Source organism: Podarcis melisellensis (genome assembly GCF_964234715.1).
Source record: "Podarcis melisellensis genome assembly, chromosome: 7".
NCBI classification, from domain to species: Eukaryota; Metazoa; Chordata; class Lepidosauria; order Squamata; family Lacertidae; genus Podarcis; species Podarcis melisellensis.
The window spans coordinates 41,158,049-41,175,428 of record NC_138539.1 but is presented as its reverse complement, the minus strand read 5'-3'; the positions used below and the strand labels follow the sequence as shown (position 1 = coordinate 41,175,428).

Here is a 17,380-nt window from a genome sequence, read left to right as displayed (position 1 = left end):
CAGACAAAGGCCTAGTTCATGAGGAATGTTTTTGCCAGGCGCCTAAAGATGTAAAATGAAGGCACCAGGCGAACTGCCCTGGGAAGAGCAACCCACAAATGGAGTCTTCGGTATTATTGCTATTGTTGTTTATTATTGTTTTTGTAGTATTACTTGTGCGCCTATTTTTGATGTCAAATGAAAATGAGCCCTAGTAAAATTTCTGTGAAGGTTGGGAAATAAATAAAGTACCTGTTGAAAGGATTCTTCCACTTTTACTTCTAGATCTTGAATGTGATGGATAGCTTTGTGAACACATGAAGCTGGAGCATTTACAGCAGCACAGCTACGCTGCTTGCAGGGCAAGCCCTCCCAAATGTTTTCCTTCATCCCTAAAAGTATTCCAAAAAAATGGGGGGGGGGGAATGCAAGTAATAAATATTTTTAAAGTTTTACAAGTTACAAAGAATGTGTGATCACTACATTTTATAACTAGATGTCACACGGAATCTTGTATTTCAAGCTCCCAACATCTTTTCTTTCTTAGAAACCAGGTACCAATTTGGATCAGGATGGTGGTGGGAAGAGGAGATGTTAGCTATTTGCTTCCATGCCAGTTCTCTAACAACTCAGGGCTGCTTTCCCTCTTTTTTTAATTACTGTGAGCCACTTTGGGAGACCATAACTGTCTGAAAAGCAGGATAAAAATGTAGTGAGTAAATCATTATTGCACATTCAGGCACGTAAGAGCAGCCTTATCCGTCACACTGGAAGAGGTTAGGATGCTGACTCAGGGCCTCCATGGTATTGCCTCCGCTGGTGGCCAATGTAAACCAGAAAATGGAGCATTGCAATTACTTGGATGCTATGACAGGCCATCTGCCAGCAATACGCTCACTATGGGCCTCTTGCTGTGCCAGCCTGGAGCTGGTGTAGCAAAAGATTGTGTTTTTACTGCTCTTCCACCTTTTACCTTGTCCAGCATGAGCTACAGGTCTTCAAAGGTGGTGGTGGCTTCACCACTCCATTCCTGGCCAAGATTCAGGATTGCAGCCCATTGCCATAAAACATTTTTAAAAATACAGGCTTGCCATGTAGCCCTATGCAGTTCAGTGGGACTTAGGTGGGATCTGCAGTGGTACCTTGGTTCTCAAATGTCTTGGTACTCAAACAACTTGGAACCTAAACACTGCAAACCCAAAGTAAGTGTTCCAGTTTGTGAACTTTTTTCAGAAGCCAAACATGCTCCGTTCTTAGTGTTACACTTCCAATCTGAGTGCCACACTTTCGTTATGAGTGTTACACTGAGTTCTGTCTGTCTTTGCTAATTATGCATGTTTGTTTTCGAGGCTTTTTTGTTTTGTTTTTGTGACTGTGTGGAACCCAGTTCAGCTACTGATTGATTGATTGTGTGACTGCAGTACATTGTTTATTGCTTTCATTTTATGGACCAATGGTCTCGTTAGATAGCAAATTCATGTTAAATTGCTGTTTTAGGAGTTGTTTTTAAAAGTCTGGAATGGATTAATCCGTTTTGCATTACTTTCTATGGGAAAGTGCACCTTGGTTTTGGAACGCTTTGGTTTTGGAACTGACTTCCAGTCTGAATTAAGTTTGAGAACCAAGGTACCACTGTACAGTACACACATATAAAAACGCTTTTAAAAATACATTGAATTTTCCATAAGGTTCACCATCGCCATCAAGTGTCACATTGTTTATAGCACTTACAACACACTTAAAATGTTTTATTTGCAGTTATATAGCTGAGTCCTTACTCTCAGGTAAGAATATACAGTCTACAGCTTTTGCTGTTAGGTATATTTTTCGCCCTCTATGGCTAACAGCAACTTGCAGGAAGGATCAGGACTAGGGCCATGACATGGAGAACAAGTGTCTGACTACCCTGACCCAATATTTTGATCCTAATCCAAATTAGGCCCCACAATCTGAATGAATGAGAATGATTGAATCAGAATAGAAAAGATGTGGATGGTTTTCATGTAATAATTACTCTGACTCTTAGTTTCCAGTTCCAATCAAATTTCACATACATGTAATAGCCCAGACTTCACATTTATCCCTCCCTAGACCATGCTAGGGAACAATGTACACTGTTCCAGGTTATTTGTCTTAAAGACTGAGGAAATCATAGAAATCATAAAATCATAGAGTTGGAAGGGGCCACGAGGATCATCTAGTTCAACCACCTGCAATGCAGGAATCTTTTGCCCGATGTGGGGCTCAAAGCCATGACCCTGAGATTAAGAGTCTCATGCTCTACTGACTGAGCTATCCCTCGGGTAAAAATCCAACATCAAGGCAAGCCAAGCTGGAAGTAATAATCCCAAGAGAACAGTATTAAGGGACAACAGCAAAAGTGGGGATAGATACTATGGAGGGATGATACAACCAAAGTACTACATATACAGATACACACAAACAAATTCAAAAGTATCGGGGGGGGACGACAATTTAAATCTGTTCAAAACTTTAAAGAAATATAAATTGCACTAAGTTCCAAGAAGCGGGGCGGAAATACCTTCTGGTTTTTGCCGGTTATCCTTGGAAGAAAGTAATGACATTTCAGTCATTGTTGCCCACAGTTCTTGGCAGCCTAGTTTTTTTAAAAACAAACAAACAAACAAACACAAATAAATATACCATTATAATGTACTGTATTCAAAATATGAACATGCAGCATTGTTAGTATAATTCATATTTTCCATTTTTAAAAGCCATTGGATTGTCAAAATCTGCTTATTAATTATTCCAAGCACCAAAATAATAGATTTGATAAGTGAGAGCGAAATGAGTACACAACTGAGGCTTTACTTTCTTTTCCCTCTCTTGCAACTCTTGGTGCAAAGTACTGTAGCTTGTCTTAAGAAAATGAGAATAGCTGCATATACACAAAAGTGAAAGAGGAAGTCAAGCTTGTATTCTGTACCCTCCCTCCTATCAGCAAGAGTGGTTGATCCCAAAGACAAAGCGTGTTCTCCTTCATGGAGAGCACATGTTGCGGTGGGGTCTGCTGAGCCACCCCTCTGTTACCAGGCAGGGTCTCTAAAGATTGCCTGGGGCAGTGATTGGTTCACTGGGTTGCTGGGGTAAAAGTTATGTTGCAATTTTGGTGGGAGGGGTAAAATGTTTAAATACTCTGCACGCAGCCTGGAGCTTTCTCTTTGCTGCGTGCAACGGATCACCCGCCCACCCGCCCTTGAGTAAGGGGTTGTTGCATTGACCTTGCTATGCCTGTCATGGGGTCGTCTGCCATTGGGGCAGGGGCCTGGTAGGAATTTTGTCCATCTGGCTGATTGGCTGGGCCATTTGGTTTTTGCCTACTGCATAGCAAATCATCACAACTTGTAAGGTTGCGGTTAGGCATTGGTTATAAATTGGTGGAGGAGGGGTTAGGATAGGCTGGGCCTGCCTCTCCATGGTTGCTGTGGAAAGGGAATTCCGTTAAAGGAATCCTGGGGCTTGCCATCTTTTCATCCAATCCCTGGAATGGGACTAGGGCCGGCAAGCCTTCGGGGAGCATGCGGATGAGAATTGAGGGTCTGTGACTCAGCTCCATTTCTCCCCGACTTGCTTTCCCCCGCACTATCTTTCGGTGGTGCCCGGAAGTCAGTTCTGTCCCCAGGCGGGGGGACAGATAGTCTTAACCAATGCCTAAACAACCACTCACGGTTTTGTATTTAAATAAAGTTGTGGCCAAAATTATGCCAAAAACCTTTAAAAAAAATTAAGTGTGCATTGTGAGTTATTTGGGGGGTGGCTTGGGGACCTCGACACGCAAATACATAAGCTCTAAACTGGTTCTCATATTGGACAATTTCTTAGGAGCTGAGTAGCAGGCTGCAGAGTTGCAAACAACCCTTGATATAAATCAGAAGCAATGTTGTAAAAGCAGTACTGTACTAGGACTTGTTTGTTAAATTACTCAACGTTTAATGCTGATCCCACCACTTCACAGCTGGGAAAATAATTGTAACCTTTAAACAAACTTTGCATTGGCCTTTTTATTAAATCTGGCATTTTGGGACAGTAGCTTAAGAAACAATGGGATGTATTTCTTATTTAGGATAAGAGAAGGGAAATACATTGTTTCAACCACAGGATGCATTTTGCATTCAGGAAATGACACTCAGGAAAGAGGTGAGAATAAAATACAGAGCACTACTACAGGTGCATAGTCTCATCAGGTATGCTATGCAAATGCTTCTACATTCTATTTCACACTTCATTAAATAAAATTAAATACTCAGCAACACACATATACAACATTCTAAATTACTTAGTTTCTTCAAACTTCCCTAAGATATGGATTTAAATACATTAAATATAGAACAGAAATTTCAATAGAAAACTGAGAATTTAGCACTAAAACAATTCTTCATTAACAGGAAGGCATAATTTCACACAATTGCTTTTAAAATCAAGTTACAATGGCTGTGTGAAATGGAATGCTAAACCATAGTTTAATAATAATAATAATAATAATAATAATAATAATAATAATAATTATTATTATTATTATTTATTTATACCCCGCCCATCTGGCTGGGCTTCCCCAGCCACTCTGGGCGGCTTCCAAAAAAATATTAAAATACTGTAATACATCAAACATTAAAAGCTTCCCTAAACAGGGCTGCCTTCAGATGTCTTCTAAAAGTCTGGTAATTGTTCTCTTTGACATCTGGTTTAGTGTTGTGAAAATGAGATTAGGTGAACCTCATGCTCATACACCAGAAGTGCCCCATCAGAAGATCTTAGGGTTCAAAGTAGGAAAAAAGGAATCAGGACCCAAGTTGTTTAGGGCTTTGTGAATCCACAAAAGAAGTTTGAACATGACCTAGTAGCAAATCCACAGCTAGTACAGCTCTCTCAGCAAAGGAGTAATATTCAGTCAGTAAGTAACCTTCTCCTGTAAGCAGTCTAGCTGTATATATTCTTCACTTGTTGCAGATTCCAGACCAAAAAAAACAGATGCCCCACAAACTGAGTTGTGGTAATCAAGGTTACCAATATACGGACCACTGTGATCAGGCTAACCTAGTCAAGGAATGGTTGCAGCTGCAAACTAGCCAAAGCTGATATGTAGAAGGCACTTCTACTCACAGAGGTCACTTGGGCCTCTAGTGTCAAAGATGGATCAAGGAGTACAAGTTGGAAATCTGGTCCTTCAGAGGGAGCTCCATCCAATCCAGAACAGGCAATTGGCCTATATCCTGGACATGGGAACCAACCAACCAACCAACCAACCAACCTCAAAGCCTATGTTTTTCCAAGATTCAGGCTCAGTTTATTCACCCTCATCCAGTCCACCTTTGCATCCAGGCATCAATCCAGTGCTTGCCCAGCCTCTCCCAACTTAGATATAGTCTGGAGGTGTAACTTTTTTTTACCATATGTTGAAATGTATTCAGCTTTACCAAATGCTTTGCTTCGGCTTTGAATAAATTACTGCAGGTCAGGCTGTGGTTGCATGTTTGAACAGTTATCTTTTCTATATTTTTAATTGAGTGGCACAAATTAAAAGAAAAATTAGATACAATTATCTTTTTTGGCATTTGAGTATTTAAATATTTTGTGCATATTTCAGCATTTGATCATTAATTTTCTTTTAAATTCTCTGCCAATAATTGCTCACTGTTTTAAAGGATCACAGTGATGTGTGATTTGTACAAACATATGGAGCAATTATACTTAAACTAAGTTTCAATTTTCAGTTACTAAGGCAACCAGTGCATCCAGAAAAGAAAGTCTAGCTAAGGCAAGCCAGTATCTGCATCAATATGCCTTTTGTTCAAAAAGAATGTTAATACTGGTCTACTTCACAAAAATGTTAGGATTAAGAAAACATAGAAAATTGTCATATCTGCAGGTGGTAAAATGGTTATATTGGAATTGGAATGAAGTTATGTTTTGTATCTACTCTGAAATTTAGATATATGCATATATGTGAAAATGCTTAATTGAAATAAGCCATCCAAACAAGTCATTCTGAAATAACAAAGCTTAATATATATGGGTTAGCTAAAAATTCTCATGTACCAGTCATCAACAGAAGGTGGATTTGACTCAACCTACTCACTATGAATGCCTCCCTTGTTCTGTTTTAATGGTAAAGGAGCGGACATGAGAGGTGTCAAAACTGAGTTCCGGGGAGTTTCAGCTGATAAAAGCCCTGTAAGGTCATTTAAAAAATGAACATAGTAGACCTTTCTTTCAACTGTTTCAACTATTCTACACGTAAAAAAGGTAAAGGACCCCTGACAGATAAGTCCAGTTGCGAGCGACTCTGGGGTTGCAGTGCTCATCTCGCTTTACTGGCTGAGGGAGCAGATGTTTGTCCACAGTTTTTCCGGGTCATGTGGCCAGCATGACTAAGCCGTTTCTGACAAAACCAGAGCAGCGTACAGAAACACCATTTACATTCCTGCTGGAGCAGTACCTATTTATCTACCTGCACTTTGACGTGCTTTTGAACTGCTAGGCTAGTAGGAGCTGGGATCGAGCAATGGGAGCTCACCCCATCACAGGGATTTGAACCGCTGACCTTCTGATCAGCAAGCCCCAGGCTCAGTGGTTTATTATTCTACACACATATACAGAAGCAAACAGCAAAGTAATCTATGGATCCTTATACAGCCAAAATGTAATGTTGTATATAAATTTTGTTGATTTGTTTGGATATATGTGATACATACTGTAAGACAATTTTTAGACTGCTCAGTTTAGTGATACTATTCTCCCTCCCACTAGCTAATAATAATAATAATAATAATAATAATAATAATAATAATAATAATTTATTTACACCCAGCCCATCTGGCTGGGTTTCCCCAGTCACTCTGGGCAGCTTCCAGCTTTTATACTCTGGTCAGAGAAAGAAGTAAGTGTTCTTTTGTTAAATACCATTAGACCTAGTTCCAGCTGCACAAAAAAATTGAAGAATGCTAAATGTTCAGATGCTATAGAAAAGCAGCCTCCCTTCAGACCCACCAATATCCTTTTGAACAGTGTTTACCTGTTAAATTTCTTTTTGAATCTTAATTATTTCTTCATACAAAAGCATTTTCTGATGAGGCAAAATGTGAGCTTATCTCATGGCTCCAGTTTGGTTCTTAACTATAATGAAATAACAAACACCTGATTCAACTTCATAGATTTGTAGCTCCAAAGGAACACGCAAATAATCTAGTCAGATCTATAATACATATACTGTATGATAATTTTCTCTTGATTTTCATCATACTCTAACATTTATCTATAAAGCTGTTTACCTTTAGGGAGGGAAACAAAACACGTAGTATAGGACTACACTTGATCACTAAAAGAGAAGCCTGTTTGTTTGCCACCAAACTGGACAAAAGAGCTGAGCATTGTAGAAATGTATGTGAGGTGGATCCTGAAAAAGCACAAAGAACCACAATGCCATGGAACAATACAGAATTATGGAGTACAAAAACACTGTGCACCTGTTCTCTAATTCAAGGAATAGTGAGCATTACTGTGTAAGAATATAATTGAACTTCTCAGCAAAAAAATAGCACTGGTATACACAATAACTTCCCATTCTGAAAACATATAATATTACCACAACTTTGCCACAGAACATGAGGGGGGAAAGAGAAACAGAGAAAAAGACTCCAAGTTAGCAAAGAGGGGTAAACATTTATCAGTAGAGGCTTACCTTACCTTTTCTTCAGAAACTCATTGAGGCCTTTAATATGGAATGCATCAGACATGAACCTACACAGACCTTTAGATCTTCATTTGAGTCTTTTATCCAAGTTCCCCCTCTGAGGAAGGCTTGGAGGATGGTGACAAGGGAGAAGACCTTTTCTGTTGTGGCTCCCCATCTGTAGAATGAGCTCCCCAGCAAGGACTGCTGGGCGCCTTTGTTGACATCTACTAGGCACCAGGTAAAGATTTGTCTTTTTCCCCAGGCTTTTAATAAGACTAGGATGATCTTGTTTGTTCATTAAAAAGGTAAAGGTAAAGGTACACCTGCCCGTACGGGCCAGTCGTGTCCGACTCTAGGGTTGTGCGCCCATCTCACTTAAGAGACCGGGGACCAGCGCTGTCCACAGACACTTCCGTGTCACGTGGCCAGCATGACAAGCTGCATCTGGCGAGCCAGCGCAGCACATGGAAACGCCGTTTACCATCCCACTAGTAAGCGGTCCCTATTTATCTACTTGCACCTGGGGGTGCTTTCGAACTGCTAGGTTGGCAGGCGCTGGGACCGAGCAACGGGGGCACACCCCGCCACGGGGATTCGAACCACCGACCTGATCGGCAAGCCCTAGGCGCTGAGGTTTTACCCACAGCACCACCCGCGTCCCCCTGTTTGTTCATTGCATACTGCTAAAACTTCCTGTGACTGTTATGGAGGTTGCTGTTTTTTGTTCTGTTTTTTATATAACATATCTATTTGTGTTTTTCACAGTATTGCAGGTCACTTGGAGACATTCAGGTAACAAGTGACCAACCATTCTTAATAATGATAATGTAAATAGGGTGTTTCTGTTGTAAATGAGTACACTGAAATTCTTCCTAGTGCTCCAGCCAGGTGCTCAATTCTTGCAGCCAAATATTCAGCATGTTTAGATGGAAATAATTGGATTAACTGAGGGTGGCTTTCTGGTAAAGTCACTTATGACTGCAGTCTGTAGATTTATTGTTTCTGAATGGAAATACATACTGTAGTGTTTTTACGAACCTACAATTCCTGAGTATTCCTGTAGTCATCTGCTTTCTCCTGCAAATTCACCTCTCCTAGCAGGCTGATTTCTGATCTTGGAGCTGAGATGGGGCAGGGAATGGGTTACTGTTTTATTTCAATCCACATTTTATTTATTTTTATCACCTGCTGTCTTATTGCTATTTATTGTTCTGCTGCTTTGTTTTAATGGACTTAACTGTTGTTTTATGATTTTGTACACCAGTGTGGGGGGCATTATCCTAAAAGGCAGGCTATACATTTTAAAATAAATTAATAAGTAAATAATAAACGGTTGGGAAAGAATTTGCAGGAGGAAATCAAATATTGCTTATACACCTTCCTCTTTCACCTGCTGATTCAGCCCAACAATTGTCACCCTCATACCTGCATTAGTGCTATGAGGCAAACATTAGGTTGGCATCCCCATGTTTGCTTTGTAATATGTAATTCTGTCTCCAGTGACACAGCTACTTGCTTCAGCTGTGACTATTCAAATTATAACTTTGACAGCCGAATCACTCAGGTCAGGTACTCTAAGAAACTTCATCAATATTACCATTTGCTCCAGGACAACTGCAGCAGATGGATGACAGATATATCTGCTGCCCCTACTTCAGTGCTCCCCAAATGACCCAAGGCAGGTTGCCCAAGTCAGGCTGATTGCCTCCATCCAGCCACCAGGCCCTGTCAGTTCACATGGAATTCTCCCATCCATCAAGGTTACAAAAAATGATGATAGTCAGAATATAAAATCCTATCAAGTCCCTCTACCAGATGAGTGCAAGGAATTCAGTCTGGGCACCTCAGCTGTTAAGAGACAGCTGTGTACAAACACTCTAAGCTAGCATGTGGAGAAAAAGGAAGGTTTAATGCACTAGAAATTTTGCAAAGAGGCTGGAATTCAGACAAAGGAGCAAGAACCCCATGCCTACTGACAAAACTAGGGAGTCCAACACAAATCTGCAAAGATGATTTCTGATTAGACAGCAGCCAGGCAGACACATCCACAAAGGGCTGACTCACAGGATATCACAATGCCTTCATTCCCACATAACATAAACGAACAAATTTGTGGGCTCCCAGAGAGGAGATTGCAGCTTTCTTCCCCCCGTTATTTTGCAGTTGCGCTGTGCTGAGCTAAGCCATGTTTTGGCTTAGTCTGCTGTCTGAACCTGAGCTTGTGGTTTAATTGTCTCAGGCAAACCTTGAGCTGTAAAGCATAGGAGAAATCTTCCAGTGTTGATACTGCATTGGGTGAGTATTGTAATCCAAGAAATGCCTGTTGTCAATTTTTTAGTTGTGAGTACCTGATGCGTCTAAACAGATGTGGTTGTATAGCATGGCTTGACTGTAGATGATGGATTTTGTGGTCTGTTCTAGGTGAAAGCTGGAAACATCTAAGTATGGATAGTGGTCAGTTTCCTATATAAGGATTTGCTGTATTAAATGGGGTTTATGTTGTTGTTGTTGTTGTTGTTGTTGTTGTTGTTGTTGTTGTTGTTGTTATGCCATTGCACAGTAGTTTCCAGAAAGTGCTCCTCTTGCATGGACTAGTCTACGCTCAGGTTGAAGATGGGATGAAAGTTGCTGAAGTCTTGGTGGAACTTCACATGTGCCTCCTGTTCATGAATCAAGATGACAAAGATTCTCAATGTGGTGAGCCAATGTGGTGTAGTGGTTAAGAGCGGTAGTCTTGTAATCTGGGGAACCGGGTTCGAGTCTCCGCTCCTCCACATACAGCTGCTGGGTGACCTTGGGCCAGTCACACTTCTCTGAAGTCTCTCAGCCCCACTCACCTCACAGAGTGTTTGTTGTGGGGGAGGAAGGGAAAGGAGAATGTTAGCCGCTTTGAGACTCCTTAAAGGGAGTGAAAGGTGGGATATCAAATCCAAACTCTTCTTCTTCTTCAATGTATCTGAAGTAGAGGACAAGCTTTTGGGGGCAGAAACTGAGCAAGAGTTATTACTCTAACATGGCCATGAAGATGCTTGCATACTGCTAAGCAACAGCCATGCATATAACTGCCATGCCACTGTGCTAAGTGGTAGGTAAGTATGTTGAAGGCTCCATTAAGGATATTCCTGATAGTCTGCAGACCATTTTTGTTTTTGTAAAAAGTGCCTCAATGTTCATGGGAGCTAGGAATGATATTTTCCGGGGAATTGCCAATAGATTCTAGTTTCCTCAGAAAATCTGGGATGTTCTGTGTGCAACTTGGAGTGCTGGTGGCGAGTAGAGTCGAATAGAGTCTATATAACTAGAAAACCCTACTGTAATGGCACCAATGCCTTATACTATGGGGTACCCAAGGTTGCCTGATCTGTGTATTTTGGGAAGCAAACAGAAGATGCTAGTGGTTCCTGAGATGTGTTTCTATAGATTTGGTCCTACTCGCCTGTAGGAAATTCCTTCATCAGCTTTTGTGGTTCCTTCTGGTATTCCTCAGTGGGATCTGAGGATAAGAGCCTGTAAAATGTGGGGATGGAGGATGTAGTGTCTAGGAGATGAAGTTATAAATCAGAAAGCCTCCCATTTTAATTTATCAGATTTGTCCTGGAATGGGTAGATCTGGTTTTAATGGGGGGTGGGGATACAGACTAGCATTTGGGTGCTACCAATGCTATGTGCTCATTGCATTCATGAAGAGCCCTGTTCCGACAATTAACCCCTGCCTGGAAGCATCCTAACTTTCTTTTACCATTGTTGTAAGGACTGCATGTAGATGATACTGGCAAAGCACTTCAAAGACTTGGAAATACTATACAATACAGTTTCTCTTCTTGTTATTGTGTGGCAAGGGTGCATAGAAGAATCCTACCCCAGCCTTTCAGACTCATTCTTCAACTGAATCATAGAATAATATAATTGCAAAGTTGGAACTGGGTCAATGCAGAAATCTTTTGCCCAACGTGCGACTCGAACCCACAACCCTGAGATTACAAGTCTCATGAGCTACCGACTGAGCTATTCCAGGCCGACAAAGTCTGCAAACTGGAAATGCCTTTGTCAGGCCCAAAGCACGTTTGGGGATATGCCCTCCTAGGGGAAACACCTGGAAAGATCCAGTGGCATTGTGGCCCTTAAGTTACGAAAGGGCAGGAGGAGGAAGGAACTGACTGTACAGAGAGCTAAACTCTGTCCAAACTACCCTGACCCTCCCCAAGTAGCTCATCTTTGTGCCTCGAGTGACACTTCTGAGAGCCAAGCCCACTGTGCACAGGTCAAGCACCTTCAGGGGGTCATGCTGCCAAAAAAAGTGCAGTGTACCTTTCCATGGGCATAGCCAGGATTTCTTTGGGGGGGGACAGTCAAAGTTCTTGAGTTTTTTGGGGGGATCTACCTGCCCCCCAAGGGACACGGGTGGTGCTGTGGGTTAAATCACAGAGCCTAGGACTTGTCGATCAGAAGGTTGGTGGTTCGAATCCCCGTGACGGGGTGAGCTCCCATTGCTCGGTCCCTGCTCCTGCCAACCTAGCAGTTCAAAAGCATGTCAAAGTGCAAGTAGATAAATAGGTACCGCTCCAGCAGGAAGGTAAACGGCGTTTCCGTGTGCTGCTCTGGTTCGCCAAAAGCGGCTTAGTCATGCTGGCCACATGACCCGGAAGCTGTACGCTGGCTCCCTCGTCCAGTAAAGCGAGATGAGCGCCGCAAGCCCAGAGTCATCTGCGACTGGACCTAACGGTCAGGGGTCCCTTAACCTTTTTACCTGCCCCCCTATCCTCCTTTGGCTACACCATGTACCTTTTTGGGGCTACCCAGGGTTTCCCAGGGTCTCCAACTGTTGTTGGACGACAATTCCCACCATCCCTGATCGATGGTCCTGTTAGTTAGGGAAGATGGGAGTTGTAGTCCAGCAACAGCTGGAGACCCAGGTTTGGGAAACCCTGGCTATGCTATCTATGCCTTGGCCCGCTGCATTCCCGCCGCAGCAGACAGGTGCGGATTCAGGCAGCAACACCATCCCGTCTTCGCAGCGGCGCAACTTCAGAGCTTTGCTCCCCCCTCCCTTCCTCGGAGAGGGCGGGGCGCCAGATGCGCCGCCGCTCCTCGCCTTCCCCCCCATCTGCGGAAGGAAGCGCGAGCCCTTCGCCTCGTCCGGCGGCTCGTCCTGCTGAGCCCGCGCGGAGACTCACCGGCCCCGATCCCGCCTCGCGCTCCACGCGGCCTTCCCCTCCTCCCCCGGCGGCGGCGAGCGGCGCGTCCTTCGGCAGGAGTTCGTTATTCTCGTCGTCTCCAGGGCGACGGCTGCGTCGAAGAAGCGTGGGCTGCACTGCAACACACACACACACACACACACACACACACACACACACACACACACACACACACACGGGTATTTGGCCCTTTCCTGTGCTTGCATCTTGCCAAACACTGATGCCTTTTCCTCTATTAACATATAAACACTAGATTCTGTTATTTTGATGGAATAGTCCCCCCCAACGGTTAACCCCCCCCCCTTCTAGTTGCTTCTTCCGACAGAAAGTGTGTGCTTGCGGACGCGCTTGCAGACGCAAACTGCACACATGCCATGCACATTATTTGCTCTTCCGTGAGAGCTGAGCGAAAACCAGACCCAGTAGAATGGGAACGGATCCTCCTGAATTTGCATGCCTTAATAACCGTGCTGTTAAAAGCCACGAAGAAGAAAGTAGAGTAGATATAATTGTCACTGCTATTAGACAGCATTCAGATATTGTTAGGGCATGTCGCATTATCTGCATTTGCAGTTTAGAGGCTGCAAGGGTAATTTAGCTCTTAACACTTCTTGTTATCGCTTATCTGTGCGACGCTCCAGAAAGGAGAAAGCATTGCCTTTTGCGTTGCTGTGTTTTGGAGCGCACGGCAAGGTTGCCTACGTGTAGACAGAAATATACATTGACAGAAACAGTGCCTTGAAGGCTAAATGGCACTGTGGGTTAGTGCATAAGCTTTTCATGTTGATAAACCTATAGCAGGCAGACACACAATTATTTTTGGGGTCACAAATAGCAACCTGTTTAAATGTATGTCGAAACCAACACGTTTTGAAGATTTTAGATAGCCCCATTGCCTGCCCACCCCAATCAAATTTAAGTCCTGTGTTGGTTTAGTAAGACTACATAGCAAACACCACAATTTCCAAGTATCAGAAAAACATAGATCCAAGGCAAGGAATCTTCATAATTTTTACATAGGATGACTACAAATTGATCAACAAATCACAAGGCACTTCTGTGGATGTAGAGGTGACCTATGATTTGATGGTGGTTTTAAGGGGATGCCTTTTAAAAATTGTGAGACACCATAAAGATTGGGTGGCCTCAGATTCTGGTTTTGCATCATGGCAGAACTGAGAAACACTGGGTCCTTAATGTTTGTGGTTTAGTCAATGGAGACAAACATACTCTGTGATTTGATACATGTGAGGACCTGTGAAAAAAATATTCTGTTTCAAGAGGATCCAACTTACTGATTCTTTTGTGCACATGTGCTTCCTCGCTCTTACACCCATTTCTGTGGCACCCCTCTTTTTCTCCCTGCTTTCCCAAATGGCCCCTATTTCCTCCTTCCCCGTCCATAGCTCTGCTCCAGGTGGGCCCACCCCCTCTACAATGCAAATGGGTAAAACTACAGAGCTCCAGGGCTACATGTGTAGCTTTTTGTTCAACTAACCCAGACCACCAGAAGCCTAGCACTCCAACACAATTGCCCTATTGCACTGTGGGCTGATTGTAGAAGCTGTTCATCTAGACCAGCGGTTCTCAACCTGTGGGTCCCCAGATGTTGTTGGACTACAACTCCCATCATCCCTGAGCTCTGGCCTTGCTAGCTAGGGGTGATGGGAGTTGTAGTCCAACAACATCTGGGGACCTACAGGTTGAGAAAGGCTGATCTAGACCCAAACCATTGCAAGAAGGGATTACTTGAACCTCTCATCCACTATGCAGTATGGGAGAGTTTGGGGTGGTGGCTACTGGGATGAGACTTACCTGCGCTTAAACTGTTAGGGGCTCTCCCCAATCTGCACCTTTAAAAGTCCTTGGGAAGGGAGGAATTCATTTGGATCACTGATTTTCTTCCAGTACTAATTAATCTCTCCGACCACAGATTCTTCTGGATTTAGCAGTCAGATATTTGGAGTGGGTGAGGAATTAGGGTCCCACAGACATATATACTCCCTAATCTCCATCAGTTTAGGTAAACTGCTATCAGAGGCTCAAGCAAACCAATTTCCTCCCATACCTTTTCTGCTTTTCCTCTCAACAAAAATGATGTTTGGCTGCCTCCAATATTCTAGGACTCCTTCAGGCCACTGGGGATACTTAGCTGAGCATCCTTGTTGAGCTGAGCTTCACATCCCCTTTTATTTTTAGATCAGAGACTAATATTTTTCTGCATACCAGCAAAGTCCCCTGAGTCCCCAGAATCTACTAACTTGTCTGAAAGTGGGCCTGGTTTCACTGCTGTACTGATAGGCCTGGGAACACCAAGTTCACTGTAGACATAATTAACTATAATAACCGAAGCAAGGATGTTAAAGAATATACCTGTCTATGTGTTCTTTTGCATTTTTACCTGCCATCATATCTGGTCTTTCTTTGGTATTTAAATATTCTAATTTCCATTCCTATTTTTTTACTATGTCTAAAGAGATGAAAATGTCCGCTGCATATCGTGATATTGTATGCAGTCCTAAGAAAGTTATGTCATGGGGCAGCTGCAGAGACAAGTAAGCAGGAAATAAGAAACATGGCTCAATGTAATGCTAACTTTTTTCCCTTTAAAAAAGGGGGTAGGTTTGAGAACTCTTTGACTGTGACACTCCTCCCTGAAAAAAGTCAACTCAAGAAACAGAAGCAAACTTTGTGTTTTAATAAGTAAAAAAGAAAAGAAAAAAAGACTATATAGTTTTCAGTGCCACCTGAGCACTCTAATTACTTTGGCCATCTTATTACAATAAAGGGGTCTATCATTAAGATTTTTCTGAAAGCATTGTGTGGTTGGAGTTGTGGGCTGGACAAAGGAACCTTGCATGTCTTCCCACAAGTTCTATTGAGTTCAATGCAGCTTACTCCCAAGTAAGTGGGTATATGTCAGATCACGCGCATACCTAGTTGTTGCATGGACAAAGGACTTTAGTTGTAAAGAACTCTCTTGATAGTTCTGTGGTATCTTGATATCCATCTTTTTGCAATGATTCCAGGGTTGATAACCTTTTTTCCAGGAAGAAGCACTGTGCTTTTATAGGGTTTTATAGACAAGTATAATTGCAAGTAGATAAATAGGGACCGCTTTCTAGCGGGAAGGTAAACGGCGTTTCCGTGTGCAGCTCTGGCTCGCCAGAGCAGCGATGTCACGCTGGCCACGTGACCCGGAAGTGTCTTTGGACAGCGCTGGCCCCTGGCCTCTTGAGTGAGATGGGCGCACAACCCCAGAGTCTGGCAAGACTGGCCCGTATGGGCAGGGGTACCTTTACCTTTACCTTTATAATGCTATATAAATAAGTATACCAAGTTTTCTCATGTCATTTGTATATCACAAAAATAGCATAATAAATGTAGAAAAATATATACAACATACGTTTCATCATTAGTGGTCAATGTATAAATTCTTGTTTATGAATTGGTTTAAGCAATTAGAAAGAAGAAAAGAAAAAAAGAAAAAAGGGTGGGAAAGGGGGAGTGGTGAGTGGGTTGGGGTTAGGTGGTTATGCTTCTATTATTCTACTTAGTGTGTGTGAGGGGTTGTGTCAGCGTTACTTGTATGGGTTCTCTTACTATTCCCTTGGTGGTGAGAGGGGTTAGGTGTGGCTTAGGGTGTGGTTGGCTGTCTTTGGTTGGCTGTAGTGAGAATTGCTTTTGTGTGTGAGCAGGGTGTGAGTGTGTATTTTTGAATGAGGTTAGCCAGATTGATTCATATGCTGTCGGGGAATTCTTGTTGTTGTCTTGTTGGGCTGTGTATGTGACAAAGGGGAACCAAACCGGGGTGAAGGCGTCTTCATCTATTTGTCCCCGTGTCAGTGTGCTTTTGAGTTTGGGGGTGGGTGGGCAGAATTCAACAGGTACTGTTTGAAGATTGCTACACCCCCAAGCATCTCCTCAAACTACAGAGAGACTCTGTTGGGGGAAAGATGGCAATTCTGCGTAATTTCCATCAATAACAAGCAAACAATATAGGATATGGGTTCCCAAGCTGTGGTCTGTGGATAACCAGTGCTCTGCAAGCTACATCTGGGTGACCCATGGTGTGTTTGTAAAAATACCATAATCATGAAGCAATTGGCTCTGTATATCACAATTGCTACAAAGGCAGTAAAATCATTATGTGATCTGCAAAGACCCTCAGCAGTTTTCAAGTGGTCTGTGGGGGGAAAGTTCAGGAACTACTGACATAGAATAAGATATAAGCAAAATACTGTGATGTAACAACCATTTTCATTAGTGTAGTCATCATTCATCAAAGCCAATAGGGCTGCCCTCATGTAGTGATCACTGAAGCAGTATTTAAAATTACTTGAAGGTTCCTGCTTCACTAAAGTTTTTCATAAGAATTCACAGATAGACAGTATGATTTTTTTTTTGTCTTGAGACCTAAGCAATAAAATTCAACTATCGGCACAATAATTCTGTAGGCCTGTAATGGCCAATTTGTAGAGTCTTAAAAGGAATGTAATAAATGACTAAG

At 42.6% G+C, this 17,380-nt stretch overlaps 1 protein-coding gene across 10 annotated transcripts in view; it reads right to left on the bottom strand.

Annotated features, from left to right (window-relative positions):
• Positions 1 to 12,988, bottom strand: part of CCDC178 (coiled-coil domain containing 178) — a 135,311-nt gene extending 122,323 nt beyond the window's left edge. The window contains exons 1-5 of one of the 10 annotated variants that reach the window (XM_081918532.1): positions 12,850 to 12,984; positions 10,024 to 10,335; positions 7,016 to 7,116; positions 2,522 to 2,596; positions 232 to 371 (exon numbers count right to left, since the gene is read on the bottom strand). In XM_081918532.1, the coding sequence (XP_081774658.1) occupies positions 232 to 371; positions 2,522 to 2,573 (192 nt within the window). In that variant the 5' untranslated portion in view covers positions 2,574 to 2,596; positions 7,016 to 7,116; positions 10,024 to 10,335; positions 12,850 to 12,984. Of the gene's footprint in view, positions 1 to 231; positions 372 to 2,521; positions 2,597 to 7,015; positions 7,117 to 7,681; positions 7,966 to 10,023; positions 10,336 to 12,849 lie in introns of those variants that run through there. The other 9 variants (XR_014170288.1, XM_081918538.1, XM_081918531.1 and 6 more) reach the window with 9 other exon arrangements.
• Positions 12,989 to 17,380: the final 4,392 nt, after the last annotated feature.